The sequence below is a fragment of the Scophthalmus maximus genome, chromosome 20, assembly GCF_022379125.1.
Source record: "Scophthalmus maximus strain ysfricsl-2021 chromosome 20, ASM2237912v1, whole genome shotgun sequence".
Classification (NCBI taxonomy): domain Eukaryota; kingdom Metazoa; phylum Chordata; class Actinopteri; order Pleuronectiformes; family Scophthalmidae; genus Scophthalmus; species Scophthalmus maximus.
In genome coordinates, this window is record NC_061534.1 from 17,261,995 (window position 1) to 17,276,592 (window position 14,598).

General features: G+C 41.0%; 1 protein-coding gene across 1 annotated transcript; it reads left to right on the top strand.

Annotated features, from left to right (window-relative positions):
- The first annotated feature begins 340 nt into the window (after nucleotides 1-340).
- Nucleotides 341-13,144, top strand: mios (missing oocyte, meiosis regulator, homolog (Drosophila)). Its single transcript, XM_035609082.2, has 12 exons — nucleotides 341-480; nucleotides 1,341-2,207; nucleotides 2,354-2,843; nucleotides 3,470-3,568; nucleotides 3,700-3,954; nucleotides 6,271-6,440; nucleotides 7,034-7,099; nucleotides 7,234-7,392; nucleotides 8,983-9,135; nucleotides 10,520-10,724; nucleotides 10,966-11,095; nucleotides 11,638-13,144. The coding sequence occupies exons 2-12, from the start codon at nucleotides 1,389-1,391 to the stop codon at nucleotides 11,726-11,728; spliced, it is 2,637 nt and encodes an 878-aa protein (XP_035464975.2). The 5' UTR covers nucleotides 341-480; nucleotides 1,341-1,388; the 3' UTR covers nucleotides 11,729-13,144.
- Nucleotides 13,145-14,598: the final 1,454 nt, after the last annotated feature.

Here is a 14,598-nt window from a genome sequence, read left to right on the forward strand (position 1 = left end):
TATGCCGTGAGTAAAAGTCCCCAATGAGATTTTTTTATGTTCCATTCTCCCCCACTAATGCGAAAACCAGATGACTTGTAGTATGATTCCCACACACAGCACAGACATTGACCTTGTTACAAGAAGTAGTTACAGTAGTAGCCTGTTTGTATTGTGTAAATGCGTACTTTCAGGAAAAAAAACAGAAAAACGTAGTAAAATAATCTGCCATATTTCTTCGCATTATTTGAAAAGATGATATGTGTGGTCTGCGTGCTCCATCTTCTTAATTCGTTTTCATCAAAGTGTGGTTGACGGCTCCCTCTGGTGGCAAACTGCGTCCCGACCGCAACCGGAACCTCGAGCAGTCCGCTCTCTGGGCAGCACGGACATGTTTTGGTGAAACACACAACAATCTTGTCGGGCTCGAAGTTGAGTCCTTGTCCGACATGTGTATGTCAAGTCGTAACTCGATTGCCCATTCAGACCTGCTGTATGTGTGTAAGTAATAAACCGCCGTTAATGTTGTAAATTACTGTATAAACTCTCGGCCGTTAGCTCAACCAGGTTGAGCTAAACGGTCACTTTTTATCACGCCCTTCGAATCTTTAGCCTTAGCTTAGGTTAGCTAGCATGTCAACAAACTTTCACCTACAGTTTTAACTACTGCAACATTACTGGCTCATAGCAAATCATACATGTTTGACTTAACGTGGCTTTTTATAATTTCAACCAAATGCATTTCTGCCTAACCTTTTTCAGACTCAAAGCTCCCGAACACGCTCTTTTTTACAATAACAGTTTATCTAGCTTGCACGATAACGTTACTTCATATTTATAACATTTATAAAGGCGGTGCATTGTTCAGCCTGCGTCCATTGCAGTAAGGTGACATGTCAGTTAGAGAAGTTCTACAACAGATGTCATGAATTGAAAGCTGAAACTAATTTGCAGCCTTCGTCCTTGCTAAGGTTTTGAAATCTAAGTTAAAAAACCCAAACACATGAGTAGATATAATAGAATAAGGATTTAAACAACAGGACAGATATCACTGACAATTGTATGTGTTTTAATGATGGTAAACATTTACACATAGGTGAAATTGTGTATATCAGCGCTTTGGGTTCATGAAAAGCGCTTCAAAAATTAAATATAGTATTATTATTATCATGAAGTGATAATCCAGTGAAAAAAAATCCAGTGAAAAAGTTGTTTTCAGATTTTGTTGTTGTAACAGCAAGTACAAATATAGTTAATGAATGACAACTCCTGAAAAACATGGAAAATGTATGTCTAATATTACTGTCACACTAAAATTGTACCAGTGTGCTAATTTCTGTCTCAATCGGCCCTGTTTCCAGGCTATAGAAGGCAGATTCCTTTGAGATCCTTCTAGTTATTTCTGAATCATGAGTGGCTCAAAGCCCGACATCCTGTGGTCTCCTCACCACCCCGACCGCTATGTCATCTGCGACTCCGAGCTGGGACTCTATCGCATTGGACCTGTGGGCAGCGCAGAAACCAAAGCGGGCACCCTCCCGCTCTCTGAGGAAACTGCTGCTACTTTACTTGCCATTAACTCTGACACGCCTTACATGAAATGTGTGGCCTGGTACCCAAAACACGAGCCTGAGTGTTTACTGGCTGTGGGCCAGGCCAACGGCAGAGTGGTGCTCACCAGCTTGGGCCAGAGCCACAACTCCACATGTAAGGAGCTAGTGGGGAAAGAGTTTGTCCCTAAGCACGCCCGCCAGTGTAACACGTTAGCCTGGAATCCAGTGGATAGCAACTTGCTGGCTGCTGGGCTGGACAAGCACAGAGCAGACTTCTCTGTTCTCATATGGGACATCAGCAGTAAGTTTTCCCCTGAGGTCAGTGTAGGTGCTGAGAAGATTCGTCTCTCCTCTGTGGATTTTGACTCAAGCACAGTAGTGACCAAACCCCTCTATGAGCTGGGCCAGAATGATGCTTGCCTCTCCCTCTGCTGGCTGCTTCGTGACCCAAAGCTTCTGTTGGCTGGCATGCACCGGAACCTCGCAATATTTGATCTGAGAAACACAAGCCAGAAGACATTTGTTAATACAAAAGCCATCCAGGGAGTGACAGTCGATCCACACCACCATGACCGTGTGGCTTCCTTCTTTGAGGGCCAGGTGGCCATCTGGGATCTGAGGAAGTTTGAGAAGCCTGTGCTCACGCTCACTGAGCAGCCGAAACCACTCACTAAGGTAAGACAGGATTTAATTTGGAGTGGATCAGATAATATTCTTGTTGCATGAGAATTGTGTTTCTACAGCTTTTTTTTGGTAAAATATTGCTACATCACATTTTATAGGCAGATTGCTGGTCGTTAATTAAGTGATAACATTTTCAGGTGGCTTGGTGTCCAACTCGAACCGGCCTTCTGGCCACACTGACACGTGACAGCAACATCATCCGCCTTTACGACATGCAACACACTCCCACACCCATCGGTGATGAGACGGAGCCCACCATCATTGAGCGAAGCGTGCAGCCTTGTGAAAGCCAGATCGGCAGCTTCGCTTGGCACCCGTCCTCTCAGAACCGTATGGTGGTGGTGTCGGCAGCCAACCGGGTCATGACCGACTTCACCGTGTTCGAGCGCATCTCGCTGGCTTGGAGCTCAACCACCTCACTCATGTGGGCGTGCGGCAGACACCTGTATGACTGTGTCGAGGACGGAGCTGATGGAGTGGAGAGCGCAATTGAGAAAGACATCGCCACTAAGATGAGGCAGAGGGCTCAGTCCAGGTACGGGCACGATACCGTGCAGGTGTGGAGGAACCACCTGCTGGCTGGAGCGAACGACCCCCAGCTCAAGTCCTTGTGGTATGACCTGTTCTATATCCTTTATGATCATGAAGTGCTGGATAAGCCTGATCAATGGCATAGTAGCTCTCTTGACAGTTTATTGTTGGTGTAATTAACATTTATTATTGATCATTAATCCTTTTTCACAGCCAACTGATCAGCTGTGCAGCTGTGGAGAAAATACTTTGTACCCTTGTCGTACATATTTCTTTGTAAACGATAGGTTTATTTTATGATTACATTAATTAAATTGTTGTCAAATAGTTTACTATTAGAGCCACTATGTCTTGATATTTTTATTTTATGTGCTTATTTTATGGTTCCCATTTTGTAGAAAGATGCAATGAAAATAAATTGATGGTGATCATCTACTCTGAGGACTTGTATTATCTATTATGCAACAAAAGAAGTTTTAAATACAGGCTAATATTTTATTTTAATATCAATATATCCTAGACAAGAAATGTACAAGTCTCCTATAGTCAGCAACATTTTTTTGTTTTGATGTTAAACTGTGTAAAACGCAGCGGTTTGAAATTAATTTATATATTTTTTTGTTTTTCTGTAGTTAGACAGTTGTAACTCTCATCCTTCATCTGCCATGTTTCATGCCTTCATTATGTTGTAATGTCAGTTACCATTCCTATGTAAGTATCACATATGAAGCAGTGTGCAGAGGATATGGAGCTGAAACTGCAGGGGAACAAACAGTCTGTTGTCTATTCTGGTATCAAGAACATTGTCAAGACCAGCTCAGGTAAGAAAGTGATGCAACGACCACCTGAACATTTAATATTATAAAATTGTTTTTGTGAAGAAGAGTCAGACCTTGGTTAAACAGTTTGGGCATTGATGGTATATCTGTTCATATCGTTCTCGTTAACCAAGGCACAACAGAGAGCCGCCGGTGCTGGAGCGGCTCGGACCGCCAGACAGATGTGCTGCGCTACCACAGCGAGGAGCGCTGCCTTGCCCTGCGGCTCTGCGGATGGATCAGTCGTGGCCCAGAAATCGACGTGGAGACCTTCCTGCGATCGCTGGAGCAGGAACGCGAGTGGGAACGGGCGGCAGCCGTTGCCCTGTTCAACCTGGACATCCGCAGGGCCATCCAGATCCTCAACAAGGGAGCCACTGCTGAGAAGGGTGAGTGCTGCTGCACTGTGGAGGGTTGAGCTGGGAGGTGGAGTGAGAGCAGAGGGATAGGAAGCAGGTGGTGTCTTTGAGGCCAAGTGTTGACAGGAAAGAGGAACACATTATTCCCACTGTAGTGCTTTCTTTTTAAATTGACACACATTTATACCATTTGAATTATGTGCATTAGGTCTGTGACTAATGATCATTTTTCTATATTAGTTGTTTGGTTTATTGTTTAATAAATTTCGAGAGCACAAGATCACACCATCCATTGTCTTGTTTTTTTCTCTGAGCAACAGACCAAGAAAGGCAATAAATTCTCAGATGGACATATCAAACATTTGGTCTCTTTGACTTTAATAAAAATAGTTAATCCATTAATTATCAAAACATTTGCAGATTAATTGAATAATCTTTGTACTGCTAATGTGTTAAGTCTCAGGTAGTTTTGCTTGCGTCCTGAATTAAATTAGGTTGTGGTTGAAAAAGAAGTGGAAGCTTTTATATAATCACAAACTTTGAAATGGCGCATTTCCTCTGCATCTGACACCCCATTGTTGTACACTTCACAGTGATCTGTCTCTGCCTCTTATTGTGGCTTGCAATTTCGTGCTTCTTCAAGAGGAAATTAAGTACGAAATATTTATAGCTTTTGTCAACTCATTGTTCCTGCACAGGTCAAGGGGTGTGTAGAAATGCATGAAAAACCAGTTGCATGATCATTTTAAACTTCTCAGAAATGTGGTAAACAACTTTTGCTAATACTTTAATATTGTTACTGTGAATAAAAATCTTTGTATAGTTTGTAGAGTAGAGTGTGTGTGAAAAGTTGACAACATTAGTTGGGCGTAAATCATATTAGATACCAACCAAAATCGAATGAAATTAAGATCTTGGGGAATTTCAAAAACGTAAGAGCCTCACAGAACCCTGTTTTTTTTCACTGAACACTCATCCTGCATCAGCTGCAGTGTTTTTCACTCTGAGCTCTAAAGAAAACCAGATAAAGGCCCTTGTTTACACACGTCTTGTCTAAGAAAAATTCCTCCAATGTAGGTCAAATATTTTTCAGCTGTGTGTTCTAATGAGGGTTTCCTGAGCATGACTGATGGGCTGAGTCATTAGATAAGGCATGTCAGCAAAAACGTCTCAGCACTTTAGAGTGTTTTTTTTCCCTTCAAACAGCAGCTCTGACTTTATGTACTGGACGTTTTAAATAGTTTTCTTTTTTTGTTGTCCAGTGACATTTACCATAATAATCTGCAATGAAAACAATAAATATAGAGAATTACTTTAGGAATTTTATTCAATTTCATTAAAATTGAAACTTTGAGGATTTTTTTTTGTCTTTTGAGAGTTAGATGCAAAGTTTATTTAGCATTTAGCTTATTAGCTTTATTTAGCTTTCTGCTAAGAAAGTCTTAGCTTAGCATAAAGACTGGAAACAGGTGGAAACAATAAGCCTGTCTTTCTACAGGTAAAAAAAAAACACCTGCCAAACTTTCTGTTAGTTTATTTTTAGGATAGTTTGGCTTTTAGGAATTTCACCTGTTTTGTGTCTTTCAAGAGTTAGAAGAAAAGCTTATTTAGCTTTTAGCTTTATTTAGGTTTCAGCCAGGAGAGGCTTAGCTTAGCATTAGGACTTGGAACAGGTGGAAACAGATGCTGCGTTCCATTATACCTCAGAACTCAAAGCTCGGAAGTCGGGGTTCTTGTAAAATTCCAAATTTATTAACTCTGAATTACCGACCTCCGAGTCGGAATTTGCAACTGGAACGAATGTGTTTATTTCCCTAAATGTCAAACTACTTATTTAAGTTGTTGATGTTGATTGAATGAGTTTCACATCACTTCGGCCTTTGAAATCCTCCATAAACACATTTTATAATGTTGAACAACACAGCCATTGAAGAGAATTTACATATCATTATGCAGACTACAATTTATGGTACTGTTGAAATGAATTGCCTTACACAAAGAGGCGTGTTCAATGTTTAGCCAAAACTTTCATGAAAATGATTGACGGTTGAATCAACAACTCTTCAACACAGTTCAAACATGTTCCATGAACATTGAAACCATCATGGTGGGATTAATTGCAGGACTGTTGTATTAGACCATTGGTTTTAGCAGGGTGTTTCTAATAAACTGACACCTGACTGTATGTTACATTGAGAAACAAAAGTCACCATGAACAATAGTCTCTTGGTGAAAAATAACTATCATTGATAAATGCAGTTTTTGCCCGACAACAGTGCCACAGTTACATTTAAGACTCTGCCGATTGTAAATAAATATGCACTTCTGACTTCTTGTTATTTACAGGTGACCTGAACCTGAATGTGGTTGCCATGGCTCTGTCAGGCTACACCGATGAGAAGTCCTCCCTGTGGAGGGAGATGTGCAGCTCTCTGAGGCTGCAGCTGAAGAACCCCTACCTCTGTGTCATGTTTGCCTTTCTCACCAGTGAGCCTGGAGCCTATGATGGCGTGCTGGTATTGGACTCTTAATATCATGAACTTGTGAAAGTCTAGTTAGTGAATAGGAAAAAAAAAATGCTGACACTTTCATTGACACTGTTTTCTCACTGAACCGTACCCATTTTGGTTTCACTTTTCATTTTCTAAACACAGTGATGACTAGCTAGGTAATACACCAGTGGTCTTAAATCCTCAGGTGCACAGGAAGAGATGTGTTTTACCTTTCCTTCAACGGCACTGTAAGTCATAAAACACTTCGCCAAACATGAACTGTTTCCCAGAACAGAGCGTGTGGTTCTGCTTTTTCCTCCCTCCGTTGCATCAGCTTCTGGCCACCAGCTGGTGTCACACTTATTTATCTCTTCAGACCCTTTCCTGGCCAAAAGTGATGACTCCACAATGAGAACATTTAGTCAGGCATTTTACCTTTGATTCTTGCCATCTTGGTTTGCAGAATTGAGGATGTGTGAAAAGTGATTGGTTCCCTGTAGAACTGTGTCACAGTGCAGAGAAACTTTTATCCTACTTTTTAAATGCCACTTTTAAGCATTATATTCTATGTACCGAATAATAGAAGCACATTTTAACATTTTCTCTCTCTGTTTCAGTATGAGAGCAGTGTCGCTGTGCGGGACCGAGTCGCCTTTGCCTGTATGTTTCTCAGCGATGCACAGGTAACAAACTACAAACTCAAGCTAGCAGATTGATATAATATTGTAATTCTGAATATGCCATAAAGTGTCATACTTTCCCAGTGAAATTCCATAGATGTGTGTAATGTGTTGATCTCTTGGGTATTTGGTTGCAGCTGGCACGATACATTGACAAACTAACCAATGAGATGAAGGAGGCAGGCAACCTCGAGGGCATCCTGCTGACAGGGCTGAGTAAAGACGGCGTGGATCTTATGGAGAGCTACGTGGACCACACTGGAGATGTCCAGACTGCCAGCTTCTGCATGTTAAAGGTACAAAAGTACAGACAATTTAAGCAAACTAACCTTTTTCCGGCATCCACATTTAGTATGTTTAGACCAAATTTTTCAACAACAAAATGTCCCTATAATTATGACTTTGTCTCATCTCACAATAATCAATGCCCCTACATGAAAAGATATGAAAACTGAGGCAACTGTGCCTCATTCTTTGATAGGCAATTTATGGCCATTCAGCATATGGTGTTAGAATTAAGTCTTTTAAACCTAAACATAAAAAAACATAGACACGAGATGATTCAATTATAATTTTGATTTAGCAAATGCCCCACAAATTCAAACAGTTTTGATTCCAGAGCTTAAAGGGGCAGATTGTTTGTTGTTGATTTTTTTACAGCACTGGTCGGGCCTCGAAGACAGACGTGCTAACCACGAGTCCAAAACCCCTGAGTAGTAGCGTCTGACGTTAGCACGTCTCTTGAGGTGCCGGGGCGTGATGTTTACAAACTGTCCGAACCATTTTCTTTTTTTTAAATTTACAGAGACAGGGCCGAACCGAAAAAAATGATTTTTGGGGTGCATGTGCACAGAACCGACACCTAAGGGACCGTGAGGAAATATTCGCTGAATTTTACAAAAAGTGTATTGAATTAAAATCGCTTACTGCCCCTTTAAGCCTATTTGACCATATCAAATTTTGGTCTCCTAAACAGAAATAGGTCCATCCATCCATTATCCATTCCGCTTTGTGAACAATAACAACAACTTTGTTTTTATTCTTCCTGAAAGTAAACTACTGTTGATCGTTTGTGGTTAACCTATTAATTAAACCTGTCATTGCACCACACAGAACACGCATTTGCGTGAATTATTATTATTTATTTATTTTGCTCGTTAAAATTATTTGTTAGGTCTAACAAATTAACGGGACAAATGGCATTTTCCCTGAGATATAATTTTAAGTCTGTTTTCTAAATATTTTTTTATCTAAGGTAATTTAAACTACCCACTACTCCACTGACAAAACAACAAAAAAACACCCAGTGGTTTTACCTATTTGCCAACAACTCCACCATTTATTTAAGTTCACCATGCAAGCTGAGAGCAGTGCACAGTGAGTTCTTACAAGTAAAACTACAGACAACAGCTACACTAAGCTACATTATATTACCCAAAATACAAGGTTTAATGAGTAACCGAAATTGCTGAATGCTAAAACATGCCTCTTCATTTCTAAAAGGTCGAAACTGTCCATAATAACAGTATCTTATAATAATACAAACCTCATTGGAGTTTGCTCGCATGCATTTGTTTCTGCAAAGAAATAGTAAAGAATTTAAAGTCGTGGAACAGGTCTGTAACTTTTTAGCATGCTTTAAAAAAAAAACGGATGTATACAAGACATCAACCAGCTATGTACGAAATGCATATAGCTCACATTCGTAGACATGTGTATGTACACATTCCACCAGAGGGATGGGCGCAGGAAGAGGCAGGATGAATGAGCTCTATGTAAACAAGTTGCAGTTAACTATTTTGTTTGAATACACCTTAACGGTCTGTTGCTTGTTGAAGTGAAAAGATGCAATGGGCCTGAGCATAAAAATATCTCTCTCCTAACAGGGCTCCCCAGGTGAAGTGTTGAAGGACCCGCGAGTCCAATGCTGGATAGAAAACTACCGCAACCTGCTGGACGCCTGGAGATTCTGGCACAAACGGGCTGAGTTTGACATCCACAGAGGCAAAATGGACCCCAGCTCCAAACCGCTAGCCCAGGTAAAGAAGGACTTATAACTAATAACTTTTAATTTATTAGTTGATGGTCCGAAAATTATAACAGTTTTGCCGGTTATCAAAAGAAAATGTGAAACGTTCCCCGGGGATCTCAGATGTGATGAAGTTATGCTTTCGCTCCTGTCCCTTTGTTTGTTTGTTTGTAAGCAGGAATACTCAAAAACTACTGAACAGTTGATGGAAGGATGGGACATGGGTTGAGAAAGAACCCATTACACTTTTGGGGTGTTTTTCACAATTTAACTGATTTCCCAGGGAATAATTCATGGATCTTGGTGAAAAAAAATCTGGAATATTTAAAGGACTGATATCTATGAGTGTGTGCAATTTGGTGCGGCTTGATTGGATTTACGGAGACTGTTGGGCCTTGGCGGAGGTATTTTGCTAGGTCATCTTGAGTAAACAATTCAACTACAAAATAATAAACAGATTCATTATAAATGAACACAAGCTGAATAAGCTGAAGCCATAAATCTCACTTACTGGTCAGGTTTGATCATCATAAAATTATATTGTGGTCTCAGTAAAATATAACGACATTGTCTTCACATAAAATGACACTCTTGGCCCTGGTGTGATATGGCACCGTTGACTGTCTTAGATCAACCCTTATAGGAAATTAGGGCCCTTGCGGTTTATTAAAGTTATTTGTATACCACTTTTTAAAGCACATTTACAAAGTGCTTTACTGAGTAAAATCAAACAGAGCTCACAGTTGATAAAAAACCCCAAAATTGAAAAATGAAACATACAGTCAACGTCAGTACAAGATAAAAAAAAAACATTTTGTAAAAACAACAGAAGATAAAAACTATGTAATGCAAGATTAACACAGGTAAAACACAAATTAAAAAAAAAATTCACAATAAAAACAAAACAAAACGAACACTATATTCTCTATAAAACAAAAAGCTTTTATGTCAAAGTAGGTTTGGGGAATGATTTTAAGAGGACACTCACTTTGCTTACCTAAGTTCGTCAAGCAGTGAGTTATAGTAGTATTATAGACTTCTCTTTAATTCGTTTCATAAAGCCTGCATGCTATTTAACTTTCTTCACCTTGGAGAAATCTGTATCAGACACAAACTCTATTTCAATAGCCTTTATTTTAAAAAGTCTAATAGTACAAATGTTCTTTATGGGTGATTATGAGTACCCTGGCACTGCAAACACAACTTGGCCCTGCCAAACATTCCAATAACCACAGTTGAGCATGCTGGGATTATTGCTGCATTATCTAATACTTATCTCTCTCTCCCCCTCAAAAAAATGAAATCCCGACAGCTGGTGAGCATGTGCCTGTTGGTTTTACCTTCATATTCCCGGTCCCCTTATCAACCGACCTTGTGTTTGTTCTTGCCGGCAGGTGTTTGTGAGTTGCAACTTCTGTGGGAAGTCCATCTCCTACAGCTGCTCGGCGATGCCTCACCAGGGCCGCGGCTTCAGCCAGTACGGTGTCAGCGGCTCACCCACCAAGTCAAAGGTCACCAGTTGCCCTGGCTGCAGGAAACCGCTGCCACGCTGTGCCCTCTGCCTCATGAACATGGGCACACCTGTATCCAATTGCCCAGGTAAACGGCCCTCTGTGGAGTGTGTCAACAGATGCTCAGCTCATATTTCCAGTCACAGGAACACAGCTATGAGCAGCCTAAGTGGCTATAATACTTAACTGTGCGTTGGCAGCGGAGAATATTTGGACTTTGATCAACATTTAGGTGCAGTTGCACTTGGAAGTGCAGCAGCAAATCCAGTTTTCTCGTGTAATTGATTGTTTGTATTGACTTCTGGGTGAATATTTATTTTGTTTGGCAGGAACAGGGAAATCTGATGAGAAGGTGGACTTGACAAGGGAGAACAAACTTGCTCAGTTCAACAACTGGTTCACCTGGTGTCACAACTGTCGACATGGCGGCCACGCTGGCCACATGCTCAGCTGGTTCAGGTGGGACTCTCACTTGATGCTGCACACTGCTTTTTTATGTGCCCTATTATAGTCCGGGAACCTTTTGTTCATTTGTTTTTTCGATTCTGGAAAAAAACAAACAATTTTGGCAACAAAGTAGAATTTTTCATATATGTCATATGCAATAAATTTACTATCCATCAGTATTTTTTTTTTAAATGGGATTGTTTTCAAAGATATCAAGGAATGTCTGCAAATTGTCATATGGTCAGCAGTTAAAAACTTTGAGAGTAAAGCTTATCCTCTTGTTATACAATAGTAATCTATTACAGACAGAGGTGATGTCAGTTAGAAGATAATAACCTTATGGCAAACCCTCTTAGCCTGAGTTCTCTTCTGTGCTTTGTTTTATGTAAGGGCTATTTAATATAAATATATAAATGTTAATAACCAAAATGATTATTTTTGTTTCAGAATTGACAGTATTCTTGTGTCCAAATATGTATATAACTCTTGTATTGTCTGTAGTTTACACATTGCTTCCTGTCTTTCTAAACTGACATCCATGTGTCTATTAACAGAGACCACACAGAGTGCCCAGTGTCAGCTTGTACATGTAAATGCATGCAGCCGGACACCACAGGAAACCTGGTGCCTTCAGACAGCAGCTAAACAGGAGGAGCCTGGCGGACTCTGAAGCCAAACACCAGCCCAAGGCCGACCAGCGCAGGTTCACGGCTTCACCCGCCATGCTGTCAACTGGGCAAGGGACAAAGGGTGACAACGGTGTCCTTCTCCGAAAAAGCGGCTGCTTGAATAGAATTAAAATACTGTTAAGTATAGTCTAGTGAATGTAATGTTGTAAACAGAGCCTGATATGAAGAAGGGACTAAATGATGACTAAATGACACAATGAAAGAAAGGGAGCAAATGAAGACTCACTGCTTTGCTAATCAAAGTCCCACTCAGGAGAAATACAAGAGGCCCTGCTGTAATCAGCCTCTTCCAATCTAACCTGAATCAGGCTTATGATCTATAAAAAAAAAATCAAATGTCTAGTCACACATCAGGTTGTAAAGATGTATACACAGGTGCCAATATGTCTGAGCTATATTTTGTTGCTTGTGTTTTAATACACTATTTAACGTCATGTTCTTCTTATGAAAGGATTTTCACATACCTCATGAAAGCATTGTTCGGGGTGAGGGATGTTACCCTGGGTGACGAGGCGGAGTGTAGTGCACAATAACAAAACTCCCTTGCTCTCTTAAAGTTCCTCTCTGCCACTGTTCATCTGGCATTGTGAGGGAGGCTTCCAGTGTGAGGGGTAGGTTTGGGGGGAGAGGATGTGGAATTGGAGAAGGTCGGGGTGGCGAGCGAGAAGGAGGAGGAATGGGTGGGAGGGTGCCTCTGTATTCAGCAGCCCACTCCAGGCCTGTGGCCCATGAAAGAAGCTCCCCAGAAAACAGCAGCTGCTCGGCACTCTGACAAGACCCTCCAGATTGTTCCCCTCATAAAGAACCTCAGCTGCCGGAACACTATTGACTCAAAGAGAGGGTGAGGGAACAGACAGCCTGAGCCCGTAAGCCCCCCCCCCCCCCCCCCCCCACACACCCTGTGACATACACAGACTTGCCCTCTCTTTCTTTCTCCATCACTCTGGTGCCCAAATTGCACCCAAAAACTATGCATACCACACATCAATCCAAGGATGGGCGCCGTCTGTGGGGGGACTGCCGTGTGTAAGCCGCATTGTAAATGGTTTTTTTTCTCTTTCTCTGCCACCCTCCCTGCTCTGTCACTAACCCAGAGAGGCATTGTAAGTGAGAGGCGGCTAAATCACTTAGTCATGGAGTAGGGAGGAGTGGGGGGGGGCGCACAAGAGCTACTGTATGCTGCTTTCACCAGGATCTCTTCCCGTTGTGGGAGGTTTTATAGGCCTGCATGCCCTTTTGTGAACTATTTTGGAGTGGAGCTGACAAATTGGCGAGCCGTGTAGCGTCCTGAAAAACAGAGTGGCTGGAATTTCATCCATTCAGTGTGTTCTTGTGTTTGCCTTTTAAAATAAATTCCGACTGACTAATTGGAGCACTGCTGAATGGGGTGTTTTCCATACATTTACATGGTTTATTTTTACATTATCGTGTTTCATAGACACAGATTGCATGGGTTTTCTATCATGTGCGTACTCAACCTTTGCATAAACGTGTTGAGTCACACATTATTCTCCCATGGGAACTCCCACAGAATCTCAGACCATCAACAGAGGCTGGAAGATGGACTTGAGCAAAATCAGTTAAAATCTAGGTTCAGATCTTGACAAGCAAAACAAAACCCCTCCATATTAGATCATTCTTAAACTTGAAAAGAGTATTTGACATGTCAGTCTCACTACAAGGTCAATTTGAAGCTGTTCTGTAGCTTTCAGTCATATCAAATGATCTTCCTCTGCAGATGCAGCTTACTCAGTTGTCATGTAATTCTAGATGTTCTGATTTCTAGTTAAAAGTTGAGTTCTTGTCCATGCTGGCTTAACACTCGGCATTGACTGAAATGCACCTTGGACCAGTTGACCAACAATCTCACCACAATCTGAATTGGAATCAACTTCATTGGCCCAGTACATTTAATCAACAAAGGAATTTGACTCTCTACCAGCTGTAAGTGTATTTACGCACAGTATCAAAAACAAGCACGCAGGAAAAAAAACACAGTACACAGGTGACAACATGATTTTACTCATCAATAATCAAGCTTAAACAGGATTATACATTAACTGAGACAGCAAATAACCCATAATATATCCAAAGATCTGCAGGTTACAATGAATGAAATAGAAAAAACATGCAGAAAGTCCTCTCACCTCAAAAGATGGAACACAGATAATATTTATTTTTGCTTGAAAAAGGAATGAAAAAATGTTATTGTCAAAAATAGATTTGTTCCCCCTCTGTTGGTCCACTGAACAATTAATTCCCTAAGCCTCTCTGCGCTTTTTAAAAGCTCCTAAAGCCTCTGCATATCCACTGACTTTAATAACTGTGGTCAGGTTGAAAACCTCAGACCATGAACAGGTCAACAAGGTCACCTCGCCCAAAACAGGTGCGGCCTAAGTAACAAACCCAATTTTGCCACACCCACACAGGTGTCCTCAGAGAACACCTGTGTTGAGGTTTGTAAAAGCCCTGCTTGGTAATCCAGCATTGCTGTTGAGACGAAGAAAAGTACACTAGAAAGCCTCTAATGGCAAGATTGTGTCAAATCCTTATAATTTTCTATAAACTGGAATATTTATTCTATAATATTTATATTTATTGTTCTTTAACATTTATTAAACACAGTTGACAGGTGAGCCATACTAGAAAAGTTTTCATCAAAAACTTTACCCACACTGATAATACATTGCCAACGTGATTGGTAGAAAGTACAGTCCCATCGACACATTTGCACCAATCTGCGACGGTTAGACCTTAGAACGCCGCTGTCCAATCATAGGCTGAGAAGTGGGCAGCGTGACCCGCCCACAGGCATCAACCAGTAGT

What these genes read in the sequence shown, in the direction of transcription:
- mios (XM_035609082.2), top strand. Translation starts at nt 1,389, where the DNA reads ATGAGTGGCTCAAAGCCCGACATCCTGTGGTCTCCTCACCACCCCGAC. An exon ending in AGCCGAAACCACTCACTAAG is followed by an intron (nt 2,208 to 2,353) that starts GTAAGACAGGAT and finishes TAACATTTTCAG; the next exon opens with GTGGCTTGGTGTCCAACTCG. An exon ending in CATTGTCAAGACCAGCTCAG is followed by an intron (nt 3,569 to 3,699) that starts GTAAGAAAGTGA and finishes TCGTTAACCAAG; the next exon opens with GCACAACAGAGAGCCGCCGG.